Source organism: Poecile atricapillus, chromosome 2 (genome assembly GCF_030490865.1).
Source record: "Poecile atricapillus isolate bPoeAtr1 chromosome 2, bPoeAtr1.hap1, whole genome shotgun sequence".
Lineage (NCBI taxonomy): Eukaryota > Metazoa > Chordata > Aves > Passeriformes > Paridae > Poecile > Poecile atricapillus.
The window spans coordinates 119972697-119997654 of NC_081250.1; the positions used below are offsets into that span (position 1 = coordinate 119972697).

At 36.4% G+C, this 24958-nt stretch overlaps 1 protein-coding gene across 1 annotated transcript in view; it reads left to right on the plus strand.

Moving 5' to 3' along the window:
• The window catches only part of PREX2 (phosphatidylinositol-3,4,5-trisphosphate dependent Rac exchange factor 2), a 169154-nt gene that overhangs the window by 79849 nt on the left and 64347 nt on the right, over positions 1–24958 (plus strand). Inside the window, exons 16-26 of the mRNA XM_058832482.1 lie at positions 249–391; positions 544–636; positions 1864–2012; positions 6585–6670; positions 8882–9018; positions 12127–12244; positions 13094–13278; positions 14158–14319; positions 17976–18198; positions 18549–18756; positions 23719–23898. Coding sequence (XP_058688465.1) covers positions 249–391; positions 544–636; positions 1864–2012; positions 6585–6670; positions 8882–9018; positions 12127–12244; positions 13094–13278; positions 14158–14319; positions 17976–18198; positions 18549–18756; positions 23719–23898 — 1684 coding nt within the window. The remainder of the gene's footprint in view (positions 1–248; positions 392–543; positions 637–1863; positions 2013–6584; positions 6671–8881; positions 9019–12126; positions 12245–13093; positions 13279–14157; positions 14320–17975; positions 18199–18548; positions 18757–23718; positions 23899–24958) is intronic.

A 24958-nucleotide genomic window follows, 5' to 3' on the forward strand; every position in this document is an offset into this window, starting at 1 on the left:
CTAATATATCTTTCTCACCTTGGTGGAATCCAGATGTTGTAGTTGAAAAAATGAGCTATCCCCCTATAATGAATCCAAATAACAATTGTTGTATGCTAAAAGATTTCCCCAGATTCACACACGCAAAAGTGGTTTGCTAGCATTCAGTATGTATATGCATGTTCAGTATTTTATGGTTCGTGAAAGACATGATATTCAAATGTTCAAAAGAAAATTAAGATTGATACATGTGGGTTTCTGTCATACAGTGTTAGAGAAAAGTGAATTTAAAGATGAACCACTGCTGTTCCGTTTTTATGCGGATGAAGAAATGGAAGGATCAAATATGAAGCACAGACTCATGAAACATGATCTGAAAGTAGTGGAAAATGTCATAGCCAAGTCATTACTGGTGAGTGAAACACCATCATTGTATGCCTTGATGAGTAAAACAATTGGTCATAGTGACAATATATTTGGACAGTTTATTGTTATTTAATGAAGGCATACTTCAATTTTTATGAATGCCTTTCTGAACAATATTTTAAAACATTTATTTTACAGATTAAATCTAATGAAGGAACATATGGTTTTGGTTTAGAAGATAAAAATAAAGTGCCAATCATTAAAGTGGTGGAGAAAGGATCAAATGCTGAGGTATCTAATACTATAAATGATCTTCCCTGTTTTATTTATTTGATCATAGATGTGTGTTTTGTACATAGTTTAGGAAAGTCTATAGTAGAAGGTGACAGTGAACACTTACCAAGAAAGCTGTGCCTATGTATCTTTTTCTCTTTTTTGTTGTTTTTGTTTTGTTTTCTTTTTCATTTTTTGTTTTGTATTAAATATTGTTTTGACCATTGTCTTACACTTACTTTCTGCTCAGCTAAATTGTCATATGGAGAGATGACATAAATGTTGTCATTTTATTTTTATGCATTTTATAATATTCCAGTGTTGACATTTAATCATAATTGAAATAAACATTATTGATAGAATATGAAATTTGTATAGAGCTAGTCTGTGAGTTGCATTTGATATATTTCACAGTAAGGATCTATCAAGCTTTAGATCAAATCTGGAATTTGAGAATCTCAATGAATAAATTACCTGTTTGGTAGCATTGCTTTAGATTCTCTTTTGGTTAATTAATATTCTACTGAGCAGCATGTAAAGATAAAGTACGATGCTCTTTCATGAGAGAAAAAACTTCAACTTAGATTTCAAGGCTTTCTAAATCTCATGGTGGAGTACAAATTTAAATTACAAATAGACACAGGAAATCAATAATATAATTCAGCCACAGAGCTAAATAGGGTGGTTTTTAGCAGTCAGGTTCTGCCATATTCTCAGATGACACTAGAGCTTTGCCCATACCCTGAGCCACTCCTTGTACTCCTGCAGTTCAGCTGTTATGATGCTTTTCTTGTTAGTCCAAAGTCTAAAATCTCTTTTGTTTTGGAACTTACCAAATATTCACTTAAATATGAATCGTGTCTTTATTTATGAAAAGAAGCTTCCTTTGGAAAATGGTGGATGAAAAATCAAGTACTGTCATAAAATAAATGGCTCAATCAAAGCTGTTGCATTAATTACTAAAAAAATTAACTGATATTTTAACACTGTCACAAAATCTTCATTAAGACTAGGTCTTGTATTTAGTTCTCTTTGGAATGAGTATTTACCCTTCACATGAGTTTAACCAGTTTCAGAAGCATTTTGTGGTGTAAGTCCCTTGTGCATGGTATGTGAAGGAGTCATAAAGAATGTAAAGAAAATATGAATGTCATTTTTTCTATTGGGGTTGCATGACAGCAGAAGAAAACAACATGTTAGTGATTATAAAATGCAAATATATACACAACTGTTGTTATTTTCTAGATGGCAGGCTTGGAAGTTGGGAAGAAAATCTTTGCCATTAACGGTGACCTGGTTTTTTTGCGACCCTTCAGTGAAGTGGATTGCTTCCTGAAAGCCTGTTTAAACAGCAGAAAGCCCCTGCGGGTTCTTGTGAGCACTAAACCTCGGGAGTAAGTTATCATTTCTTTGGAAAATTTTACAAACAACAATTGAAGTGAATTTTAAGACCAGTGGAACTGGGTTTTTAAAATTCTGTATCTGATCTGACTTTGCACAGTCAAGCAATTTGATTTGCCTTGATTTTGTTTTATCCTATCCTATTGTGAGTCAGCAAAAGAATCACATGAGTACTTTAGATCTTCAGCTTTGCTGCTTTGAATGCATGCAGGTACTGCAAGTTTAAATGCAGTTTTGTTGACTATGTGGACAGTTTTGACTGCTTATCATTGTGTGTATTAAACAAATTCCTGTGTCTGGGGATTAGTTGCTGGTTTGGCATTGTCAGACTCTGTGGTCTCATGGATCCCTTCAGCTTGTGTGTTGGTTGTGTAAACAGCAGGAGGAAATAAACCACTCCTCATCTTTATGTAGCTGATGATGTTATGTATTCCATTTCTGTACACAGTTTTGACCATTCCTACCTAAACACAAGTTTTGTTATGTAAAAGAAATACAAAGCGAGGCCTAATAGGTGGGTTCAGTAAATATGTAAATGAGCATATTAGTAAAGTTAATGCAGTTTTTGCTAGGTTATACGTAAGAAATAAGAAGGAGACCAAGAAAAACTCATCAGGAGTAATTTTTTATTCAAAATTTCCAGGAAAAAGAGGTGCCATCCTCTATTACCATACAGTATACAGAGTGCCTCACTCAGAAACGGCTCTGGTTTAGTGGTAGATTGAAGACCTATTTCTCCTCTTAATAAGCATGTGTGTCTTGAGAAGTAAAATGGCACCCAGAACAGGACAAAGAGCAAAGAAATAAATAAGGCATAATGATGCTTATCTGGACTGATACTCCAACACCTGCTCCCACTCCCAAACAAACAAAAATAATTAAAAAATCCCCCAGACCACAAGATTGTAGAAAGCATAAAAGGCATATCTTGGTCTTTCTTTAATGCAAATCTTGGTTTGATTTCTGACTCGTGGGTGAATTTCAAGGTTGAGAGGGATGATCTAGTGAATACAGAGTTCACAGGACTCAAATTTGTTTCTCCATGTTCCCTGCTTTTTGTCAGCAGCTGCTGCTAGCACACACAGGATAGTTCTCTCCTGAGTTCTTAGCCTGAATTGCCAGTGATGGTTTTTCATAGCTCATTAGCATTTTCTCAAAGTAGTTTCAGCATGCAATCATATAGATGGTATCAATTGTTAATATATGAGTACATTAACTGATGTTATACTTAAAAATATTTCAAGTGAAAATTTATAATTATATATTAATATATATTTTAAAAAAATACAGACTTCAGTGAGGTTTGGATCTCACCTCTGACGATAATCATCTCCAAATGCCTAACATAATGTATACTAGAAAAAAAAAAAAAAGACAAGAAATGATGCAATTCTATTATTCAAGACTGCCTGTAAATCAAGTTTGCTACATTCTAAATGTATTTTAAAATCACTTTTCAGCATCAATTTGAATTTGTTTTCTTTTGCAATGTGAAATGGAGCTTGGGGCAAAGATCTCTGAAATAATAGCAGAGCTGGCTCTGGATGGAAAGGCTGCAAAGTTAAATCAGTGCACTGTTATGCATGACCTAACTAGCTCCGATAAGGACTATTGCAGCTGTGTTGCTTTTTCTATGTTAGTACAAAGTATGCTAGCTTACTTTGGGTGAGCTCAGGGCTTAATTTTAAGGAATATATGTGAATTTTGATTCTCAGAATAGTGTTTTTGTTGGTTAGGTTTATTGGAGGTTTATTGCTCTTGTTCTTAGACCAAGAAGGAGTGCAGTACAATGTGCTTACAAGTCATACAAACAGCAAAGGATGATTCTTTCTTTACAAAACTCAGTACTTTCTGTAGCTGCTCAGAAAAACTGCAACAAAACGTTATTTCATGAAAACTCAGCACGGAGAGACACAGGTTGCTGGGCATGCCTAATGCCTCTTTGCAAGGCTGGGATGACAAAGAGCTATTTTGCAGAAAATGTGCCATGATTGAGGAGCTGTGTTGCAGGTGGAGCTACAGGAAGAAGTCAATTGGCTATGCAGTGTTTGAGTGAACAAACAAAAGAGAGATCAATTATTTTCTGCAACACTACAGTCTCAGACTCCCAGGAGTCCACTGAACCTCCACTGTGGTGAAGAAGCAGATGGACTCAGAACCCTGCAGGGTAATTAGTCAAAGGACTGTTAGCCAAGGGTCTGTTAAAGTTGAAGGCTGAAGGCACATCACAGCACGTACCAGCAAGGTTCCTCTTTCTCTGAATTTGACAAGTAGGACTGGCACCTTTCACAAGAGGTACGGGGCTCTGGATCCAGAAGGCCAAACACTGATGAGGTGAGGGAAGATCTGTCTGGAATGGTGGGGCCTCCTGAAACAACCACCACCTTCACCCTGTGTCAAGACCTCCTCTGTAAACAGGAAAAGAAGGGGAGTGGTAACAGGAGACTCCCTTCTAAGGGGAATGGAGAGTCTGATATGCAGACCTGACCCAACTCACAGGGAAGCCTGCTGTCTCCCAGGGGCTTGGATAAGGGACATTACTAGAAAATTCCTCAGTCTAGTAAGGCCCTCTGATTACTCTCTGCTATTCATTGTTCAAACTGGCAGTGATGAAATAAAACAGGGAAGTCTGAGGGCAATCAAAAAAAGACTTCAGTGTCCTGGAATGATTGATAGAGGGATAAGAAGCACAGTAGTTGATTTCATTGATTCTTCCAGTAACAAGGAATAATATCTATAGGATTAGGCAGATCCATCAGGTCAATGCATGGCTCCAAGGTTGGTGTCAGCAGAAAAAATTTGGAGTTTGTTGACCATGGGACGAGCTACTCAACACCTTGCCTACTGACATCTGATGGTATTCATAATTTCAGAGTGAAAATGTCTTTGCAGTTGTTAGGGAGTGCTGGTCACTTTTCAAACATCACCTCCTAAGGTCACAGAAGCAGGTAATTCCCAAACTGAGAAGTCAACCAGGTGAGGCAGAAGGCTGGCTTGGTTGAACAGGAATATTCTCTAGAAATAAAGCTAAAAAGGAGGATGTATGCCCAATGGAAGCAAGGTCAGCCTAATAGAAGAAAAATCAAGTGACATGGGAAGAATACAGAAATGCTGCTCACTACTGCTGGGAGAAAATCCTTGTGGCCAAAGGTCAACTGGAGTTGAAGCTGGCTGGAAATGTGGAGGACAATAAAAAGAGTTTTTTCAAGTATATTAATGGCAGTAGGTAATGTAAAAATAACACTGACCTGTTACAGGATGAGGATGGTCACCTCATGTACGGGGACCGGGACAATGCAGAGGTGTTTTAATTTATTCTTCACCTTCATCTTTGACATGGATGGTGAACCCAAGGGGTCTTAGAGCCCTGAGCTAGAGGACCATGACTGCAAGAATGATTAACTCCCAGCCAACCGTGAAACTGCTTGCGATCTGATGCCTCAGCTGGATCACTTCAAATCTATGGTGCCTGAGGTGGTTTATCCAAGAATCCTCAAGGAATTGGCTGATGTCATTGTAAAGCCTCTCTTGATGATTTTAAGTTGTCTTGGGAATCTGAAGGGGTCCCAGCTGACTGGAAGCTGGCAGACATCACAATTTTCAAGAAGGATAAGAAAGAAGACCTAAGAAACTACAGGCCTGTCAGCCCCACTTCTGTGCCTGGTAAAGTTATGGAGAAGATTCTTCTGGGAGCTATTGAAATACACCTGAGAGACAACCCAGTCATTGGTCACAGCCAGCATGGCTTCATGAGAGCAAAGTCCTGCTTATCAAACAAAATTACATTTTATGCCTGGATAATGGATTGCAGCCTGCCAGTTCCTCAGGAGCAGAAAAGGAGGGACAGACACTGATCTCTTTGTGGTGACCAGTGACAGGATGCGAGGGAAAGGCCTGTAATTCTGTCAGGGGAGATTTAAGTTGGATATTACAGAACTGTTCTTCACACAGAGGGTGGTTAGGTACTGGAAGAAGCTCCTCAGAGAAGTGGTCAAAGCAGTAGCCTGAGAGAGTGCAAGAAATGTTTGGACAGTGTGCTTGGGCACATGGTGTGACTCTTGGGGTGTCTGTGAAGGCCAGAAGTTGGACTATGATGATCCTTGTGGGCCCCTTCCAAGTCAGCACATTCTATGATTCTCTTACATTGTAATATGGATCTGGGTTCTGCAGTCTTCTGCAGCTTGTCTGATCAGACCTGCTGTGATCTCTGATCCCCAGGCTCTGTCCTCTTGGCTGAGACACTGCCTGCCTTCCCAGCACTTTCAGTGCTGCGGTACTATTGCAACTTACCCAAATATCAGTCCTCCTGGGAGGAATTTTAAAGCTATGGTGGTGTTTTGATTATAACCAGCATATTAAGTTTCCCCTGTGAAACAGATTGTTTGTGCTGTCTCAGCTTGCTCTTATTTCTGATCTTGGTGGTGCACAGTATCTGGAATGCTGCAAAATGTGAGAACTGATTTGAATAAAAGTGTGGAGTTTTACACCCTTGTAACCTATATGCTGCTGGATAACAAAATGCTACCTTTTGCTACATTCATGTTAAATGTTTGCTTTTGTATCAGGACAGTGAAGATTCCTGACTCTGCAGATGGACTTGGATTCCAAATCCGGGGTTTTGGCCCATCTGTTGTCCATGCTGTTGGGAGAGGTAAGCCATAAGAGCTATCAATGGTACTGGTAAATATACACTTAATATCTAAATTACTTGGTTGAGATAAGTCAAAATTAGGTCCAGTAATCCATCTTTGATTTTTATTTTTCCAAGAGTAACGAACAATATTAAATAAACTCAAATAGAATTGTTTTGTACACTTATACTCTGTAAGCTTTGGATACATCTTCAAACTCTTTTTTTCAAATGTAGGAAATAGTTAGGAAGGCTAGGAAAGCTAAATAGGAAAGTTAAAACTGTTCATTCTTTACAGATTAAGGAGTAGCTGAAGGATGCAGTATCACTTTGTCCAATGAATGGCTGTTGGGAACCTGTGCGTTAATTTGTTAGGTGGCTGTGTGGTTCTGCATTGTTCTGAAAATGTTTTACAAAAAAATGTGCTTTTTACGAACTTTTTCAAGAGTGTTAGTGGCTTTTTATTAGTAATTGCAGCTGTTTCATGTAAATACTGTTTTGGGATGTGATTTTCAGATGCTTTCTATCCTAGCTCAATGTTTTGAGTAGTGCACTTGTGCTAAAAGAAGATGAAGCATTATTTCTTGCTGTCTTATGTTGTTTATGGTAGAGCAAACTAACTGTATTTTCAGTTATTGTTGTGTCTCTTTCCCCCCTCCTGCCTTTGCAACTGAGGAATTAAAAGTGAACGGATCTGCAAAACATCCAGATTTGAACAGAGTTCGATGATTTTTTTTTCTAGGCTGTGGTGCCAGAAATTAGATTTTCAAAAGAAAGACTAATAAACTACAGACTTAGTAGCTGATGTGATAATTATTTCTGCACCTGGATCTCAATTCAACTGCCTATCATTATTCATTAAGCACATTCTTTATTCCGATTAGCCTCAACAATATGCAAGTTCTTGCTTTTGTGTTTTGCTAAACCTGGAAGATTTTAACAATGTGCTGAATTGGGACCTTGGGGTTTTCTGAAGAGAGATTTGGGATGGGGGTTTTTTTGATCTTTTTAATAAGATCATTTATATGCTTATTTTAATGTCTTTTTTGGGGAGAGGGAGATTGCGATAGCTGGTAATAGCATAATTTCCAGTGACTTTCTTTTATATTAGATTTTAAATGCAGTTTTAATCTAATAGTGATAATTCCTAAAACAAGGGAAGCTCATGTATATTCTACAAGTTATTTCCTTGTCAAATGTGCTCAGCTGACAAGTCATGAAGTCATGACAAGCTTTGTATTTGTCAGCAGTGCAAATTCAGTCTAGCCTTTTCTTTCATGGGCCCTCGCTTCTGCACCCCAGTCTGGCGGTCTCTAGGCAATAAATTTTTTCTTCCTTGGCATCTCTGTGGCAGTATCAAGGGACATTAGGAGGCAAATGTTCAGGTAGCTGGAACTAAGGTCATACTCCAGCAGGCTGTTTTTCAGGAGTGAGTTTGAATTGCCCTGAAAAGACCTGGAGACAACTGCTACTTTTGTAGTGCCTATTCACTCACTAGATTTTCCCAATGTGATTATTCCATTATGAAAATAAGTCACTGGACCAAATATTTTATGTTGCTTAAAAAGAATGTTTTGTTTTGGTGTCATGTCATCCCACCCCTGTCCCACCCTCTGTTAATTTAATTTGAGATATTCTACTTAATTATCATTGAGATTTTGATTTGAAGCTGTAACTCCCTCTGCTACAATTTTGTTCATAGGGAAGATGAAAATACAAACAATATCTTTGGAAATGTCTTTGGAATTTAGGTATTTCATGTAATGATTAAAATGATACTCTACTATGCTCCTATATTTCTTTATGTATTGCCAGAAACCTTCCGTTTTGTGTACAAAATGGAAACACCTGAATTAAACCAGAAGTTCATAAGCTTGGGCCATATAATAGTAGGCTAGGTTATAATTAGTGACTTGCAAGCTAGAACCATTTTATCCTTTTAAAGTCCTTTTCTTAGAGGTGAATTTTCTACATTTTCATATTGCTAGTCAATGTTGTTTTATAAAGCAGCCTTTAGAAAATAATCTGGTCTCTTTTATGGAAACATCTGCTGGCAAACTCCATTTTCTTGTCATCCAGCTGCTCTACAGAAGTACTCTGTGGTCAGGGGAAGTATGTAAGGATCAGTCAGATCAGGTTCTGATTTTAAAAAAAGAGGTTTTCTGGACTGTAAGCTTGAAGGGAGATGTTTAGAAAAAGAAGTCTGCTAACTATGTGCGTTTTTATTAATAGGAACAGTGGCAGCTGCGGCAGGTCTCCACCCCGGCCAGTGCATAATCAAAGTGAATGGAATTAATGTCAGCAAAGAGACTCATGCAAGTGTTATTGCTCATGTCACAGCCTGCAGGAAGTACAGGAGGCCAATGCAGGTATGACTCATTTGGTGCCTTTGCACATTTTCTTCTAGGTTTTTCTTTTTGGTCGACATAAACAGTGCAGTGTTTATCTCTGTGCACATACCTGTTGTGTTTGAGTGGGGTGAGAGGAAAGAGGTGGTGAATAAAACCTGAAGGGAAGCCAGTTGAAATACAGAAGCTGAAGATTGCTCAATGGTGATGTTCAAGATCTGCTTAGTTTCTGCACTAATATCATAGATAATTTTTATATGGTGTTTTTAAAGGACAATTTCAAGCATTTCTGCAGTCCTTTGCAGAAAGAATCCTGAGGTATATTCTCATCTTGATGGAGAGGGAATCACACAGCTCGCTGCCTGCTGAGCAGCAGGAGAATGAAATGCATAAAACCGATCTTCTGGAATTTTGTTACACTTCAGTACACAGAGAGAGGAACACATATATTCCACCCATAAAATTTAGAGTTCCCATTGCATTCCAGACTTGAGACTAAGCATGTAATCAAAGACTCAAAATTTCCATTTTTAAATGCATGCAAATTTTGTTATCTTTGTCGTGTTAGCTGAGGAGAAAATATCAGGGTTCCAAGACAGAAATTTATGAAGAAAAACAAACCAAGCTGGATTCCATAATGTAATTTTCCAATTCTCTGCAAATTTTTCATAAACTGTGAAGCAATTTTATTAACTAACTTCACAAACTCTTCAAGTATGTATTTACTGAGAAGAAAAATCCAATTAAAATCAAGAGTTGAATCCTTCTCCCAGCACTTACCGCATATTTATAAATATTACATAGTTAGAACCGGATCATATAAATACAGTCTTTATGAAAATGTTCTTGGGATGTTTGTGTTTAAATGATAATACAGAATTGGAATTTTTACATGGCATATCGAGATCAAGCTCACCTATAATTTAAAGGAAGATGCGCTCTAGTAAAGAGAAAATGTCCTGTTCACTAATAGCAAAACTGGCTAGAATAAAAGATAAATTAAACTCATTATAGCAGTTTTGTTCCTGATGTATAACTCTAGGCTTCCTATGGATACTAGTGGCATCCAAATATGGTTGATTAATGTTGGTTGGTGTGAATGCCTTGACATTAAAAAATTACTTTGGGTTTTTTAATCGCTTGTATGATTTGAAGTTTTTTCTTATACATAGTTTTTATTTCAACTTTAAAAAGTAGATGATCATAATTCAGCAAATGACAGATAACTGAAGTTCCTCAGACAGACAAGAAAAACTTCATTTAGGATGCAGTGTTATCAAAAGCTATGGGAGAATTGTCTAGACTAAAGTAAATGGTAGTATTCCCACTGGTGCAAGGGCAGCTGAAATTAAATTTCCTATTGAGAAATTTGGAGGGTTTTTTATTATTATTGTTTGGAAAATGACTATGGATTTCTCCTATCTTGTAAGTATAGTGCATACAGCCTATTGTTCAATTACCGGGAATATTGGTCTCTCCTGTGGTTCCCAATTGCATAATTGAAATGGAATCTTTTCTATTTCTTATATCTTCTACTTCTCAGGGTAAAAAGTCTTCCTAATTGCCTGGAGCATGAAGCTTCATTTCAGATTCTTTCAGTCTGTAATTATATAATTTCTGTTGGACCGTGTTTATATTCTATCTTGTCTGAATAAAGAAAATTGAGACCAGATTTTACTTCTTGGCATTACAATTTCTTTGCAGTGATACTAATCATGATGTGACAGATTTATGTTAGTTTGTTCTCCTGTAATGATTTTGAGGAACATTGCTCCAAGTCTGATTGCATTAGATTGGTTGTTAACTTTTGGAAAGGGGACTTCCAGTTTAAGTAGTTAGTACTTCCTATTAGAGATTGGCATGGCTGTCTCAATGCTGCCAAGCAAGTCTTTAAAGAATCCATAACTAAGCATCAAGCTTTGTGGTGAATCTTCAGAGAAATGTGGGTTTCAGAAGCTTTCCTGTTGATTCAGATTCTGTACAGGTGTCTTCCAACAATCAACAGAGGGCTCTGAAAGTTAAGCTTCCTTTCTTATTAACATATTTCATGCCATTGAGTGAAAAGCAAGGCATAGATGAATCTAGGAAACCTAGAGAAAGTGTACATAGTGGGTAAAGACAGAAGCTGAATGTTGTATTGTAGCAAAGGATAACAAGATGTATTTGGCACTTTGTGTGAAGATTTTAACATTCAGCCTAAATGTCAGCAATTTCTTCCATGATCTTTGAATTCTTCCATGAACTTCTTTCTGAATTCAGATTTGTCATAATCATGACATCATGTCATTTATTCTGCTGTAGCTGCTGGAGAAGGAGTGATTAACTGACTGTCAAGCTTGTTTTGAAGTTTAAGGGAGAAAGAGTGATCTGGGGATGCCATGGTAGGACCTTCCACAAGGGTATGATGGAGATGTGACTGAGTTACAGACTGGGTAGAACAAGATGTGAGACATACACATGGCTTCTCCCAAGGCTGTGTGACCCACGTAAGCCACCATCCCTGTGCTCATGTGTCACTCAACCACAGAAGATGGTGGACATTTGGAGCCTGTGGTTCTTATCAAGGGGTGCAGGGGGGTGCTGACCTGTGGGGAAAAAAAAAAACAACTCACATTTATAACTACACTAGTAAAATATTTGTAGTAAAGGAAAATATAAATAATGAAGGCTGTAGAATAGGTTCTTTGTGCCAGTGACACATGGGTGATGGATTAACTGGACATTCTCTGACTTTGGTTGATATTCCATAATATTTGGCAACAGATTTGTGGATGCACAGCAGATTTAGCAAAGCAAAAATGGGTTCTTTTTTTTCCCTTCATGATTTCTTGGGGAAAAATATTTTTCAATCTGCAATTTGATTTGAAATGTCTTAAATTACTTTTGGCAGAGACATGAAAATGATGGATGCCATGCTGTCACAGATTTTGTACTGTCTCATGACAATATATGCTGAAATAAAAAAAAACTTGCCAAAATTCTTTGGATGGTTTTATACAATGCTAAAATTCTCTGGATTGTTTTGTTTTGTTTTGTTTTTTTAACTTAGACCTTTAAAATAGTGAAATAGCTGCTATCAGTTGCACTTGAAAAGCTTTTTTTAGCTGTCTATTCTTTGTTGTTTTCTAGCAAGATTCTATACAGTGGGTTTACAACAGCATTGAAAGTGCACAGGAAGATCTTCAGAAAACAAACACCAAACCCTCTGGAGATGATGGAGGTGATGCCTTTGACTGCAAAGTGGAAGGTATGTGATGCTTGTTTGGTTTTGTTGTTGCTGAGAATGCTATTATAATACAAGGAAAATGTAGGCAGTGGGTTTGTTTGCAGAGAGGAAATTTTGAGTGGATCATAAGATTTGTTTTACATAAAGATTTGCTTTCTTCTGTATTCTAAACATATATATTTAACATGCTAGTCTTTGAAAACTACTATGTTTCCCATTTAGAGAAAATACTTCTGTGAACACTTTGGGGAAGATCTGTTTATTTTCATTTGTTACAAATATAAACCTAGGCATTACCTGATTTGTTTTCACCACTAGAAATCATTTATGCCAAACTAGATATATTAGTCATTACTGCATGGGAAATAAAAAAAAACAAACCTACTGTCCTTTGGATTATTTTCAGACAAGTAATGTTTAGATAAAACTGCATTCATCTGCAACTTGTAATTAAAGATACAGTTAACATGTGAACTGTATTTATGTTCTCTTCATAAATGCAGTTATTGTGGTTTCATTTCTGAATGTTGACAGTTTTCATAGTGATTTTCTTCTACTTTATTTAGAAATTCTCAGTTGTCCCTTTTTTGGGTCTTTCTTAATATCTCTGGATTATGAATTAAATGGAATCAGCCATCTTCAGTAACTGTTTGTAAAGAAAGAGTACTGCCTGTTTTGCAGTCCAGTATTTTAACATCTATAAATCTACTGGTGTTCTGATTTTTATATTGTTCAGCTAGGTTTTTTAATGACTGTTTTTAAATAGAAGGATCAGAACATACCTCTTTCTAGCATGTTTGCCTATGTCCTTTATAGTTCATTTAATGGCCAGGACTTGTCAACTGATTTGTGTTACTTTATTTATTCTAGAGGTAATTGACAAATTTAACACTATGGCAATAATTGATGGGAAGAAAGATCACGTGAGTCTGACTGTTGACAATGTACATCTGGAGTATGGAGTGGTTTATGAGTATGACAGCACAGCTGGAATAAAGTGCCATGTCTTGGAAAAAATGATTGAACCAAAGGGATTTTTCAGTTTGACTGCAAAGGTATGAAGCATTTTTTGTATGTTAATGCTTATTGTGTTTAATACCAATGGAGAAACTTGTGTCCTTTTTTACTCTTATGATTATATATCTTACATTGATACCTTATAATTGGTCACCTTTATCTCTCTGATTGTTTTGGAGGACGATTGAGTGCTCAGGAGGAAAAATGAGTTATGTTTTCATTATAAATTGAGCCTTTAAATCTAAAAAAACGTTAAAAGATCTTCAAAGTCTTCCATTCCTCCTGCCCCTCTGCCTTATTTCTTAATTATCAAATAAAACTTGAAAGAAAGTCAAAGATCCACTGAAATATCTATAAAGGCTATAAATTACCCTCATCACTTCAACATGCCTTTTATTTAGTTTTCTCTTACCATTATAGCAAGGCTTCAGTCTTTGCTGGGCAGTACAGTTTATCCTGTGTCTTGTTTCCTGGCCTTTTATGCAGAATATACAAGAGGACAGAACTCCATTTTCTTTTATTCTTTTTCAATGTGTTAGTATTCTGCCAAACCAAAGGTTTTCTAGAAGTAATGAATGAATTAATTCAGCAGCTTTGCATAATATGTGCTGATCAAGTAAATACAGAAGATAATGTATTTCAGAGGAGCCATAGTGGTTACATTAGTAGGAAATTAGTAGTAAATCCATTATCACACAATGTCATGAGAAGCCAAGCAAAAATACTTATGGGTATAACTTAGCAGGGAATAGATTTAAGCAAACCTCTTTGCATCCCAAGCTTTATTCATTGCTGTTGTGCACCATTTGCTGTAATGTTATCAGGCTTTTCAGCTTTAGTTATAAGAGATTATTAGTAAGGGGTAATTTTAGTCAACTTAATTTCATAACATACTTCTCTTGTTTTTATTATCTTAGATTCTTGAAGCACTGGCAAAAAGCGATGAACATTTTGTGCAGAATTGCAACAGCCTCAACTCCTTAAATGACGTGATCCCCACTGAACTTCAAAGTAAATTCAGTGTCATTTGCAGTGAGAAAATTGAGCATATCTACAGAAGAATCTCTAGTTATAAAAAGGTATGACCTGCATGTACTGAGCTTTATTATATTTTTCTTTTAAGGGGAAAACAGGGCAGTGACAAAAATGTGGCTTAAAGTTTAGCTATTTTGAAGCATGAATGCCTTAATTGAATAATTACATCAATTTTTTTCAAGCCATTCTCTTTCTTATCCCTCTTTTAGACATTGGGTAGTTTGTATTCTTTCTTGTTTGCTGTGTTCAGTTGTGGACACAATCAACTGCATATTTCTGCAAAAGGGCCATTATTCTTGTAACTGCCTTAAATCAATACTCTAGTGAATTTGCAGATGTTAGCCAAAAGTGTAGCAATAACAACTGTTTTTTTTTCCTTTCTAGTGCAACTTGAATATCAAATTTTAACCCTTGTATTCAACTTTTAGGCCCTAGCATAACTGTGAATAGTAACATCTCTTTAAATTATTAGCTTCACTTGGTTTAATAAAATATAATAGCATGGAAAAATGGAGAAGCTGATGATATTCATATGCTTAAGATCTAAATTAATGATATGTGAATGAATAAATAGTCCCGACTATGATCTCTAGTTGCTGTCAGTGCATTTCTTTATAGTTGTTTAACCAAGCAAGGTGTAAATGAATCAACTGTTTGCCATTTTGCTAATGCAAACTAATTTTCTCATCCAGATTCCTAGTTCCTCTCCCATGCCACCTAATTGTGGGGAGGTGAATTACTTTGAAGTAGGCTCAAAATGGCTCAGAAAAAGTGGATCTGACCTGTCTTACCTCATTTGGGGTCTGAGTTATGACATTTACAAACTGGTCTGTTCAGAGAGTTTATAAGTAAAAAATTGTAAAAAAAAAGCAAAGGAAAAGGAAAGTGATTTCAGAAGCTTCACACATGTGCAGAAGCTGCATTTGAAAGAGTAGATAATGATTTTTAAGTTTTTGAAAGGTAAGTAGGGAGAGCTGTTAGGAATACCAGTAGCTTCTGTAGTCATTAGGATGAAGACAAAAAGCAACTTGTCAGATTTTTCCAGGTGCTCTCTAAAAAGAGATGGAATAAACTGAGTTGTATCAATGGATACATCAAAAGAATCCTGACACTGTTTTAGCAAACATCTGATCTCTCCGTTGTTTGCCTGAATTATAAACCTCCATGTTTTCAAATTGGTTAAAATTCAAAATATAATTTTTAAAAACAAAATTAATTAGTTTTCATATTGATAGTGACAGTTCAAGTAACAAGCAGGTGATTTATATGTTTTCTGTAGCTGAAAAATTTGACTATGATAGACAGCTTCTACAGAGGAGGCCAAGTCAGTAAATCAAATTTTGTTGTGTTTGCTGGATGTAAAACAAACAGCCTCAGGGAAGTTTTCATAGTTCTTACACTGTCTAGAAGAAGATATTCCTGATACAGACTACACTTTAAATTTCATCTGCTCAAAAATCAGTAGTTTCACAGTTATAGCTTTTAATGACAATTAGTAATGCAGTGGATTTCAGGAATAGATGTGTCATTTTCTTGGCAAGGTAAAGGTAACCATAGTTACAGGAGACTTTCGGAGTGCCTGAGCCCAGCTTGGCTCCTGGTTTTACTGTGAAAGTTTCAATTCTATAAATACAAGTCTTGTAGATTTCTGCAGTTCCTACTATTATTATTATCAGAACATTTTGCTCCTAATAGACTTTGATTCCAGTGCCATGAATCCCAGATGTTTCTCAACACATATATGAAAAGAATTTTGGTCCTGACTTCTGACCTGATTAAATCATAGCCAGCATTTGGTCTCTCTGGAGCAGGATGTGTGGGAGATTGAGATGTGAAATATGTACTACTTGCAGAAACATTTTTATCATTGAATGTCCTTAGTACCCTTCTTAACAATTTGTACATTCTTCAGCCTTTGAACAACTCCATAATTGGATTTATTGTAACCCTCCAGATCTTGTTGTGATCTAAAGATTTAAATGTAATTATCCCAACAAGTGTTCATCAGACTGAAGTAATATGACATCAAAATAAACAGAAATTTAAGTCCCAGTACAGAAACATCTTACTTTGCAAAAGGGATGTGTCTTAATTCAATTGAAGTGTTAGTAAATAGTTGACTGATTCAAATTTTTACTGATATTTATTAGTGAATAAGCTTTGCAAGTTAACTTTGAAAATATTCTTATGCATGAGCTGTGGTTCATAGCTGAAGTAGGTCTGCGTAATATTTTGACTGGAGAGATATTGTGATTAAAACACTGATTAGATCTTGCCAGAAAAAACCTCTTCCCTAACAACAAACTGCCCTGGAAACGACACATATTGACAAAAATCCTACTTGCGACTGACAAATCTCTTTTCCAGTTGAAGAGCTTGGTCGCATGACTTGGTTCTGAAGTAGATGCTGCTGAGTGTCCAGTTCAATCTTCAGCATTTTGGGTTGACATCTTCTCGTCTTAAAAATCAAGTAGCTCTGAGCCTATTCAAGACTCTGCACAAAATTTAGAATGTTAGAGTCAAGGAGCTGCGGCTAAGCACTGTACTAGAATTAGACCATAGAAAACATTCCTCATTGCTGAGCTGATGTATAGCAGGGAGAAGAGGTGCTGGGCTAGGAAAGTCTGTAAAATTAGGAGTTTTCAGTTTTTATGTACTAGTGCTCATCAGCTTCCTAATGTCACTCAGACATTGTCCAGGCAACCCTGCTTAAGCAGGACCACCTAGACATGGTGGACCCAGGACCATCTTTGAGGAGGGAGATCTGACCTCTCTTCCCTGAACCTCTCTGAGCAACTTGTGCCAGTGCTTGATCACCCTCCCAGTGCAAAAGTGTTTCCTGATATTCAGAGGAAACTTCTGTGTTTAAGTTTGGGCCCATTGCCTCTGGTCCTGGCACTGGACAGCACTGGAAAGAGCTAGACTTTGTCCTCTTTGCACCATTCATTCAGATATTCATATACATTGATGTGTTTCTCCCTGAGCTTTCTCTCCTCCAGGCCGAAAAGTCCCAGCTCTCAGCCTTTCCTCACAGGAGGGATGCTCCAGTCCCTGAATCATCTCGCTGGGCTCACCTCCAGTGAGCTCTCTCCAATATTCCCATGTCTGTTTCTGTGAAGCCCAGATTTGGACCCAGGACTCGAGGGGAGGCCTCACCAGTGCTGAGAAGAACAGGATCACCTCCTTCCAACCCCTGGCAATGCTTCTCCTAATGCAGGAGGATAAGATATTATTAAAGAGGACCTCCTCCTTCCTGAATATGAAATACAGAATTCATACCTTCTGATTTTGTCTTCATTATAACTTCAGACAGAAGTTTCATGACTTTTTGAAAAATATGGGCTTGAAAACATCGGCAGGTGTTTATAAATGTCATACAGCAGTTCCAGATCTGCTCCCCAGAAAGACACTTAATTTTTTACTATGTTCCACGGGAAATAAATTCTATCTCTCTTTTACAAAGCTATTTATTTCTTAAAATATCATTTGCTTCAGAAAAACAAGCCCTTTAAAATGTAAAATGAAAAACATTTTTCTTTCCCTTTTAGAGAAAGATGGCAATTACAAAGTCAAGACACCTTAAGTCAAGGATGACTGAAATATTTTAAACTTTTATTTTCTAGTTAGGTACATGAGAATTGTTAAGTGCAGACACAAGAAGAGCCCATAATCAAAATTTGGTTTTCTTTCTTACTTCTAGTTTTCAAGAGTATTAAAAAACCGAGCTTGGCCTACCTTCAAACAAGCTAAGTCAAAGATTTCACCACTTCACAGCAGTGATTTCTGCCCAACCAATTGCCATATCAATGTGATGGAAGTGTCTTACCCTAAGACCTCAACTTCCCTTGGTAGTGCCTTTGGTGTACAGCTAGACAGCAGAAAACATTCTTCCCATGAAAAGGAAAATAAAAACACCGATCAAGGTAAGTCAGTTGAGCTTGAAAGAGCTACTTCCAGTGCTTCTGATATAGTCTTAAAAGGTAATCAGTTTAGATTTATAGTCCAAATATTAAAATTAAGTACAAGCCCTTCTGAAATTATCGTGCTTTTGAGTCTTAGTTTTATTTTAAAGCATAATAACGGGTAGTCATAATTTCACGATAACTTTTTGCTAAATAGCTTGACTTTAAAATGCAAATAAAATGCAAAATTAAAGAAGGACATGAATTTTTAAACAGAAAAATATTTCAGTGTTTGTTAGGTATTTTACTAACTTCAAAATGTATGTTGAAAAAAAGGTGATGATGATGAGATCCCTTTGGATTATTCTCAGGTAAACTGAATCCCATGATTTATGTCCAACATACCATTACTACTATGGCTGCCCCTTCAGGACAATCTCTTGGGCAGCAAGAGGGCCACGGTCTGAGGTACCTCTTAAAAGAAGAAGACTTAGAAACACAAGATGTCTATCAAAAATTGCTGTTCAAATTACAAGCTGCACTGAAAGAGGTGGAAACATGTGTCTGCCAAATAGATGAGTAAGTAAATGTTACCATCTGGACTTGCCTTTAATTTTTCTATTGAAGATAATGACAAATTTGGGCAATGTTTTTGTGTAGCATAGTCAATGCTGACTTCAGATAGAATTGAAATAAAGAATTTAAGTGCAGGTAATGCTGTATTTTGTTTTTTTTGCAGCATGCCTTACTATTTTCCCTACAGTTTGTAGTTTTTTCCCAATTTTCAGTTTTTCTTTAGAATGTGGCAAAGTTAATTTGAAGTAGGGAAAATATGAGGCACACAACGTCACCTACAATTTCACTAAGAATGGAAACAAAGGGCAGAGGTATAAAAACAGCTTTTATTGTACACTTCAGGTATTGCTGCGTAGTCCCACAGATGAATTTTTGAGGAAGGCATTATTCACCTATAGGGAAAGCATTAATTTATGCATTTTTCAAAACCAAGTTGACCTTAAGGAAGAACTGTGGATTTAGGGAGAGCCACCTTTGAGTGATTAGGAGAATCACTGACTCTTGAATGTGGGAGACTCAGAGTCTCATCACAGGTAGTCCTAATTCAGGACAAGGATTTATAACTTGCTTTTTCATTTGCAAAGGAAGTGGGTTGACTCCTGGGCTATTTACTGTCTTGGGATAAGGATGAAGAAAGGTAAGATGTATTTAAGTTTTGAAAGATCCCATATGCAATGCAAATGTCAGAAATTAATTTTGAGAATGAAAACAGCAACATTTTTTGAGTTTAAAAGGCAATCTGTCACGACCTCCAGTTTAGAGAAGTGGTGTATCTTTGTTTCTCCTGTTATCTTGAACATTGTAGACTGATTTCTCCTTTCATGTTTACTTAAGAATTGGATTTCTTATTTTTATTGTCCTCATAGTAATTGTAATAGTTATGTAGTAATAAGGAGTTTCAATGTATCACATACTGCAACTTGGAATGAAGGCAAGAATTGACTCAGTATTTTTAAGAAAATGTTGTTTTCTGTGCCTTTACATAGTTCTGATAATTATTTTGCTGAAGATTGAATCAATTAATTTAATCCATTATAATTTCAGTGCTTGGGTGTACTTAGAAACAACTGTCTTTAGAGCCTGTGTTGTCTCTCTTCCTTGTGGAAGTCAGAAAATTATATATGGAATTTTAGTCAATATTTCAGGAAGTTCCATTTGCCAGTATGCCACACCTTTCCTTTCCACTCCCTTGAGCTTGTGATGCAAAAGCACAGGAAATTCTGAGCCTTTCTTTTGTATGAATATATATATAAATATACACACTCACAGAAAAAAATGTGTGTACAGGAATATATGTATGCCTATACATATATTCATTTTAAGAGCCATGCAGTTTTGACAGTAAATGCAAGGGTTCACTTTTTTAATTCCTAAATTTCCTGTACACTGACCTTGTAGCTGATCTTGTATAAGGTGCATAGAGGTATTTAGCAAATTTTACCTTTGGCTGATTGGAAGACTGAGGCTTTTCATGCTTTATTCCTCATGGACATTGAGTGGACTGCCAGTGAGTAATTACTGTAGAGGAAAGCAGTTCTATAGAGGAAACAGGATAGCAAAGAGACCTACTTAAAAGTGCTGAACAGGGAAGAATGAGCAGTTCAGAAGTACCTGGTATATTAGAAAATAGTTACAGATACTAATTAACTCTTGAGCTTTAGGACTTAAGAAACAAAAGATAGAGTGACACAATAGATAATCCAACAATTGTCCTTGAATTAGAAATTTTTGTACTTCAACAGCTGGGAGGAAATGCTTGAACATACTAATTTTTCGTTTTTATAAAGACAATAGAATTTATTTTTTCTGCTGTGGCATAGTAGCAGTAAAATTGATGTCATTCTTTACTGAATTGCTTATTAGTCTAAACAATATTTTAATATTGTTTAATATTTTGATATTCTCAGGACAGATAATATGAGCATATTATCTGTCACAATTTTAAATTTATGTTGATATTGTGTGACAGTAAAATTCAACAACTGAATACTTTTTGGTACCCTTCATACCTACTGCTGAAAAACTTGCTCATTCATGTTGCTAGAGGTCTCTGTGTTGAGGTCAGTATTGGTCTATGTTTCAGCTCACAAAATCTTGGGGCAGTGTCATCTGCTCAACCTCTGCTGTCTGTTGTGAATTGAAAAATGAATGTTTCATCTGAAGAGCAGGTGTGTGAGAGCCTATGGATTATGGCAAGGGAACATTTAAGAGAAGATTTTGTAGTCCTAGCATTGTCTGCACAAGAGTTTATGTGATGGTTTGCTGATGAGGTTTGGTTGGATAAGGGATGTAGTACTGACAGAGAGAGAGAAAAATACACACAGAATATGTATCCCCTTTCCACAGCCTCTCGAAGCTCCACTGTGCTCACACTCAAATAGTTTAATAGTATCCCAATGGTTCTTTAGTGATGCTGCAGATGCCCCATGTTGCTGCTAGGATTTACACAGAAATAAGTAATTTTTCAAATTGTTTTCTATATGGTGACTCTACTGTGTTCTTGGTTCTCATGCACTCAGTGCTCTCCCACGATCCCAGCTGTTTTTTGGAAAGATATCTTTCGTATACAAGAGGCTTGAACATTTCTCAAGCCTCTGTGGAGTGAGGAAGAGACAGAGAAGGTCAGAGGTTGAAGGAGGTTTTTTGTTACTGCCATTTTTAGTTCTTTGACTAACCATAGCAGGTTTTCTTTGTCATAGTTGTGTTGACTTGGGTTGCCCATAGGAATAATTCCACAGGTGAGGATTTTTTATTTTTTTTTTAAGATTTAAATTTCTCTGTTTCATTTAAATATACTTCAGAGAGACTCTCCAGCTGTTAGTCACTATTCACACGTGTTTCCCCTTTAAGAGCTAGATGTCTAAGGTAATTTTGTTTGGGATAGGCCCATTTCTGGAGAAAATATGTTGTGCATGTGTTGTGTTTAAGAAGAAAAACAATAGTAAATTTAAGCATGATTATTGGGGAAGGGTTGTATCCAGGCTTTTATTTTAAACTCCCTGGACTGAGTTTTTAAGAGCACATCAGTGACCTCAGTACCTACTTGCTCCAGAACTTGGTAATCCAAAGTTCTATCTTTCGTTCACAGTAGTTCAACAGAAAAATTTTCCTTAGATAAAGAGCCTGCCTGCTGAGAGAAATGGAAAAGCCCCCTTAGGAAAAGATCCAGCTACCTTAATCAGTCTTTTACTGAGGTCTTGGCAGCAGTGACTAAACAGTCACATAAAAGAAGGGGATATAATAGTCTGTCTGTGTCTTGACAAATAATTACTCAGGGGAAGATATTTTCAGGAGCTGAAATTGCAGTTCATTATGCTTGTTTCTTACTCTTGATTATTTTCTTGCAACAACAAAATCCCCAAGAAGTTACTAGAATGAACTTTTATTTTTAAGTGGATGGGAGTGGGAACACAAGAACAAGGAAAAGTATAGATTCATCTTCGTCCTCATCTCATCTTTCAGAAGGCAGAACTACACAGTCTTTTTGGAATGGATCTTTTGGTTTAAGAGCAGTAGTACTAGAATGATCTGCCATGAATTTGCCTAATCATTTTTTGAACCCCTTACATATTTCTTACTAAGAAAAAAAGATTTATAGGTATGAAAAAAAGGTTTCTTAGGGTTTCTGCTTCCATAACACATTATTATAAGACAAGTTCAAAAACACACAATCTCTAGCATGAGATCAACAGTTGAACACTGATGTAAAATATGGGCCCCATCTCTCTTCCCGTACTCATGGAATTATGCTTGCCAGTGACTGGAAAGAACTGAGTTGTGATTTCCTACTAATACAAAGTGTTAAGGCATCATGTAGCCCAAAAGACATCTGTCTAGTGGAGGGGTGAGTTTAAATTCTAGTGAAATTATACCTTTAATATCATTTTTCTGTATTCCAGTTGCAGTTCAGATCAGTACCTTTAACTATATGTGGGATAAAATCTATCTGTCTATTCCCATCAGTAGCAAGAATTTTGTGGAAGAAGATCTAACATATGTTTGAATCCTGCCATGTACTTGGTAGTACTTGGAAGTTTGCCAGCTGACCATTCTTACAGCTCCTTCAATAAAAAAACCCTGCTACTATTTCTAAGTAATTCAAGGGGGAAAAAAGCTTAGTTCAGTCTCTTCTGATTTCAGGTAGTTAGCAAGAAATTTTTGCAAGAAAAATGCTGCTTTTGAAGTCCAAATATTAATTTGAAAATGTGATTTTAATGGAGTGTTTGGGAAATAGGAATTAAAGGACAATTGCCCATTATTGCTGTTCTGATCTTGAAAATAAATTAGAGCAGCTCAGTATGTATTAATCATCCAAGAACATGAATTTTTCACTGCCAGTATTTCTGCATGTTCTAAAAGTAGCAATCTGCACTGTTCTCTCTTCTTGGCTGGATGTCACTTTTGTGCTCGTCACAGACGCTTGTATGTTAATCATCAGTTTTACTAGTGACAATGGCTTAGACACTTTGAATGTCAGTAAGTACACAGAGATGTTAATAAAGATCTTTAAAATGCCCTAGTAGAATAATTTCTGATGCACACTGGCATGTCTTGTACAGTAGTAATTGGGAAAATACATACTTTTCACAGACATACAGTTTCTTCAGTTTGTTTTCTTGATTTGTGCTAAGAAGTGCAGGATTCATATTTAAAAATAGTTATGTTAATGTGCAGTTTGACCCCAAGTGTCCAAGAATGTGCTGTATTTCTTCTCCAGCTGGAATCATTACTTTCACACATGATTAAGTATTTGGTAAGGTTAATGCATTTCACTGTTGGGCTTCTTAACAACAGAATTTGTCACTTCCTTCCCTTGTTTCAAATAGATATTTACTGAATTAAGATATTCCCTTCACATATTATAGAATAATAGTTGGAGGATGGTGATGAGAAATGTTATGCTGTTGCTAGCTCACATTAATTTGCCTTTTTTTTTTTTTTTTTTTTTTTTTTTGTGTTTCACAGCCTTCTTTCTTCAATAACATATTCTCCCAAATCAGAACGTAAAACACCTGAGCCTTTAATACCAGCAGACAGTGACAATGAAAAGGGTGAAAGGAACGGGAAGAAAGTCTGTTTCAGTGTAACAGGGGATGAACAAGAAGATTCTGGTCATGATACCATCAGTAACAGGGATTCTTACAGGTAACTTTATTAATATTTTATTTTTCAACTGAATCAAGTACGGAAATCTGTAAAGTATCAAGTGGTTATGAAAACCATTGTAATATGATTCTGACATTACTAAAGGAGGAGTGACTAGCCTCAAGATGTCTAAAATAAAGTTCTATGAGTACAGATTAGTTATTAGGTCTTAGTTTCCCAAATCTGGATAGGATATCACAACCAGAGATGTAAAACTTTAGATTACCTGTCTTATAAAAAACAGAAATAACTTGTTATTATGTCTACAACAACAAACCAAATATCTACCATGGAAAGCAGGGTGATACAGCCACCATTCTTCCTGAACTAAAGAAAAATATACTGTTTATCAACATATATTTTTCACCTTTCACTCTAAATACTGTAGCATCAACTCACCTCTAGAATTTGTAATGCATCGTGTTTCCTGTGAATGAAAATACAAAGAATTTTGGAAAGGAAGGAGTAATTATAGCAAGTATAGTTCTTATATGGATTATACTATCTTGCTTAGAGAGAATTGGTTAACTACATGATATTAAAACTAAATTTAAATTTTAGCTGCAAGTAAAATGAATGTTCATTATTTGCTCAGTATCACAGTTCATTATTATGCTCAGAAATTAGAAGCTCAGTAGGTTCATCATTTTTCTGCTGAGCCTTGTGTTGCTGAGATCTCTTTCTAAGCTATACTTGATTTCTGCAGCCTGGTAGATATGAACCCTTCATCAGAATAGAAAGAGAACCATACAGATATAAATGCAGAAATTATTTGCACAGATTAAGTTTGTCTTGTTCTTAACATGGTGAACACACAGGCAAAGTTCTTGGTCCAGCAGAAGAGCATTTAGAGTTTCCTGCATGTTTGTGATGTGCCAAACCGACTGTTCATGAGCTGCTCCTGTGATGTGTGCTTGCTCCTGTTGGGAGGTTTCCCAGCTGGCGCAGGATTTGTATGTGGAGAAAGAAGGTGTGACATGAGCATCTCTTCGTTCAAAACATTTTCTTTTTTCTGATTCCTGTTCTTTATAGTTCATTCTGACTCTGTAGGAAAAATAAA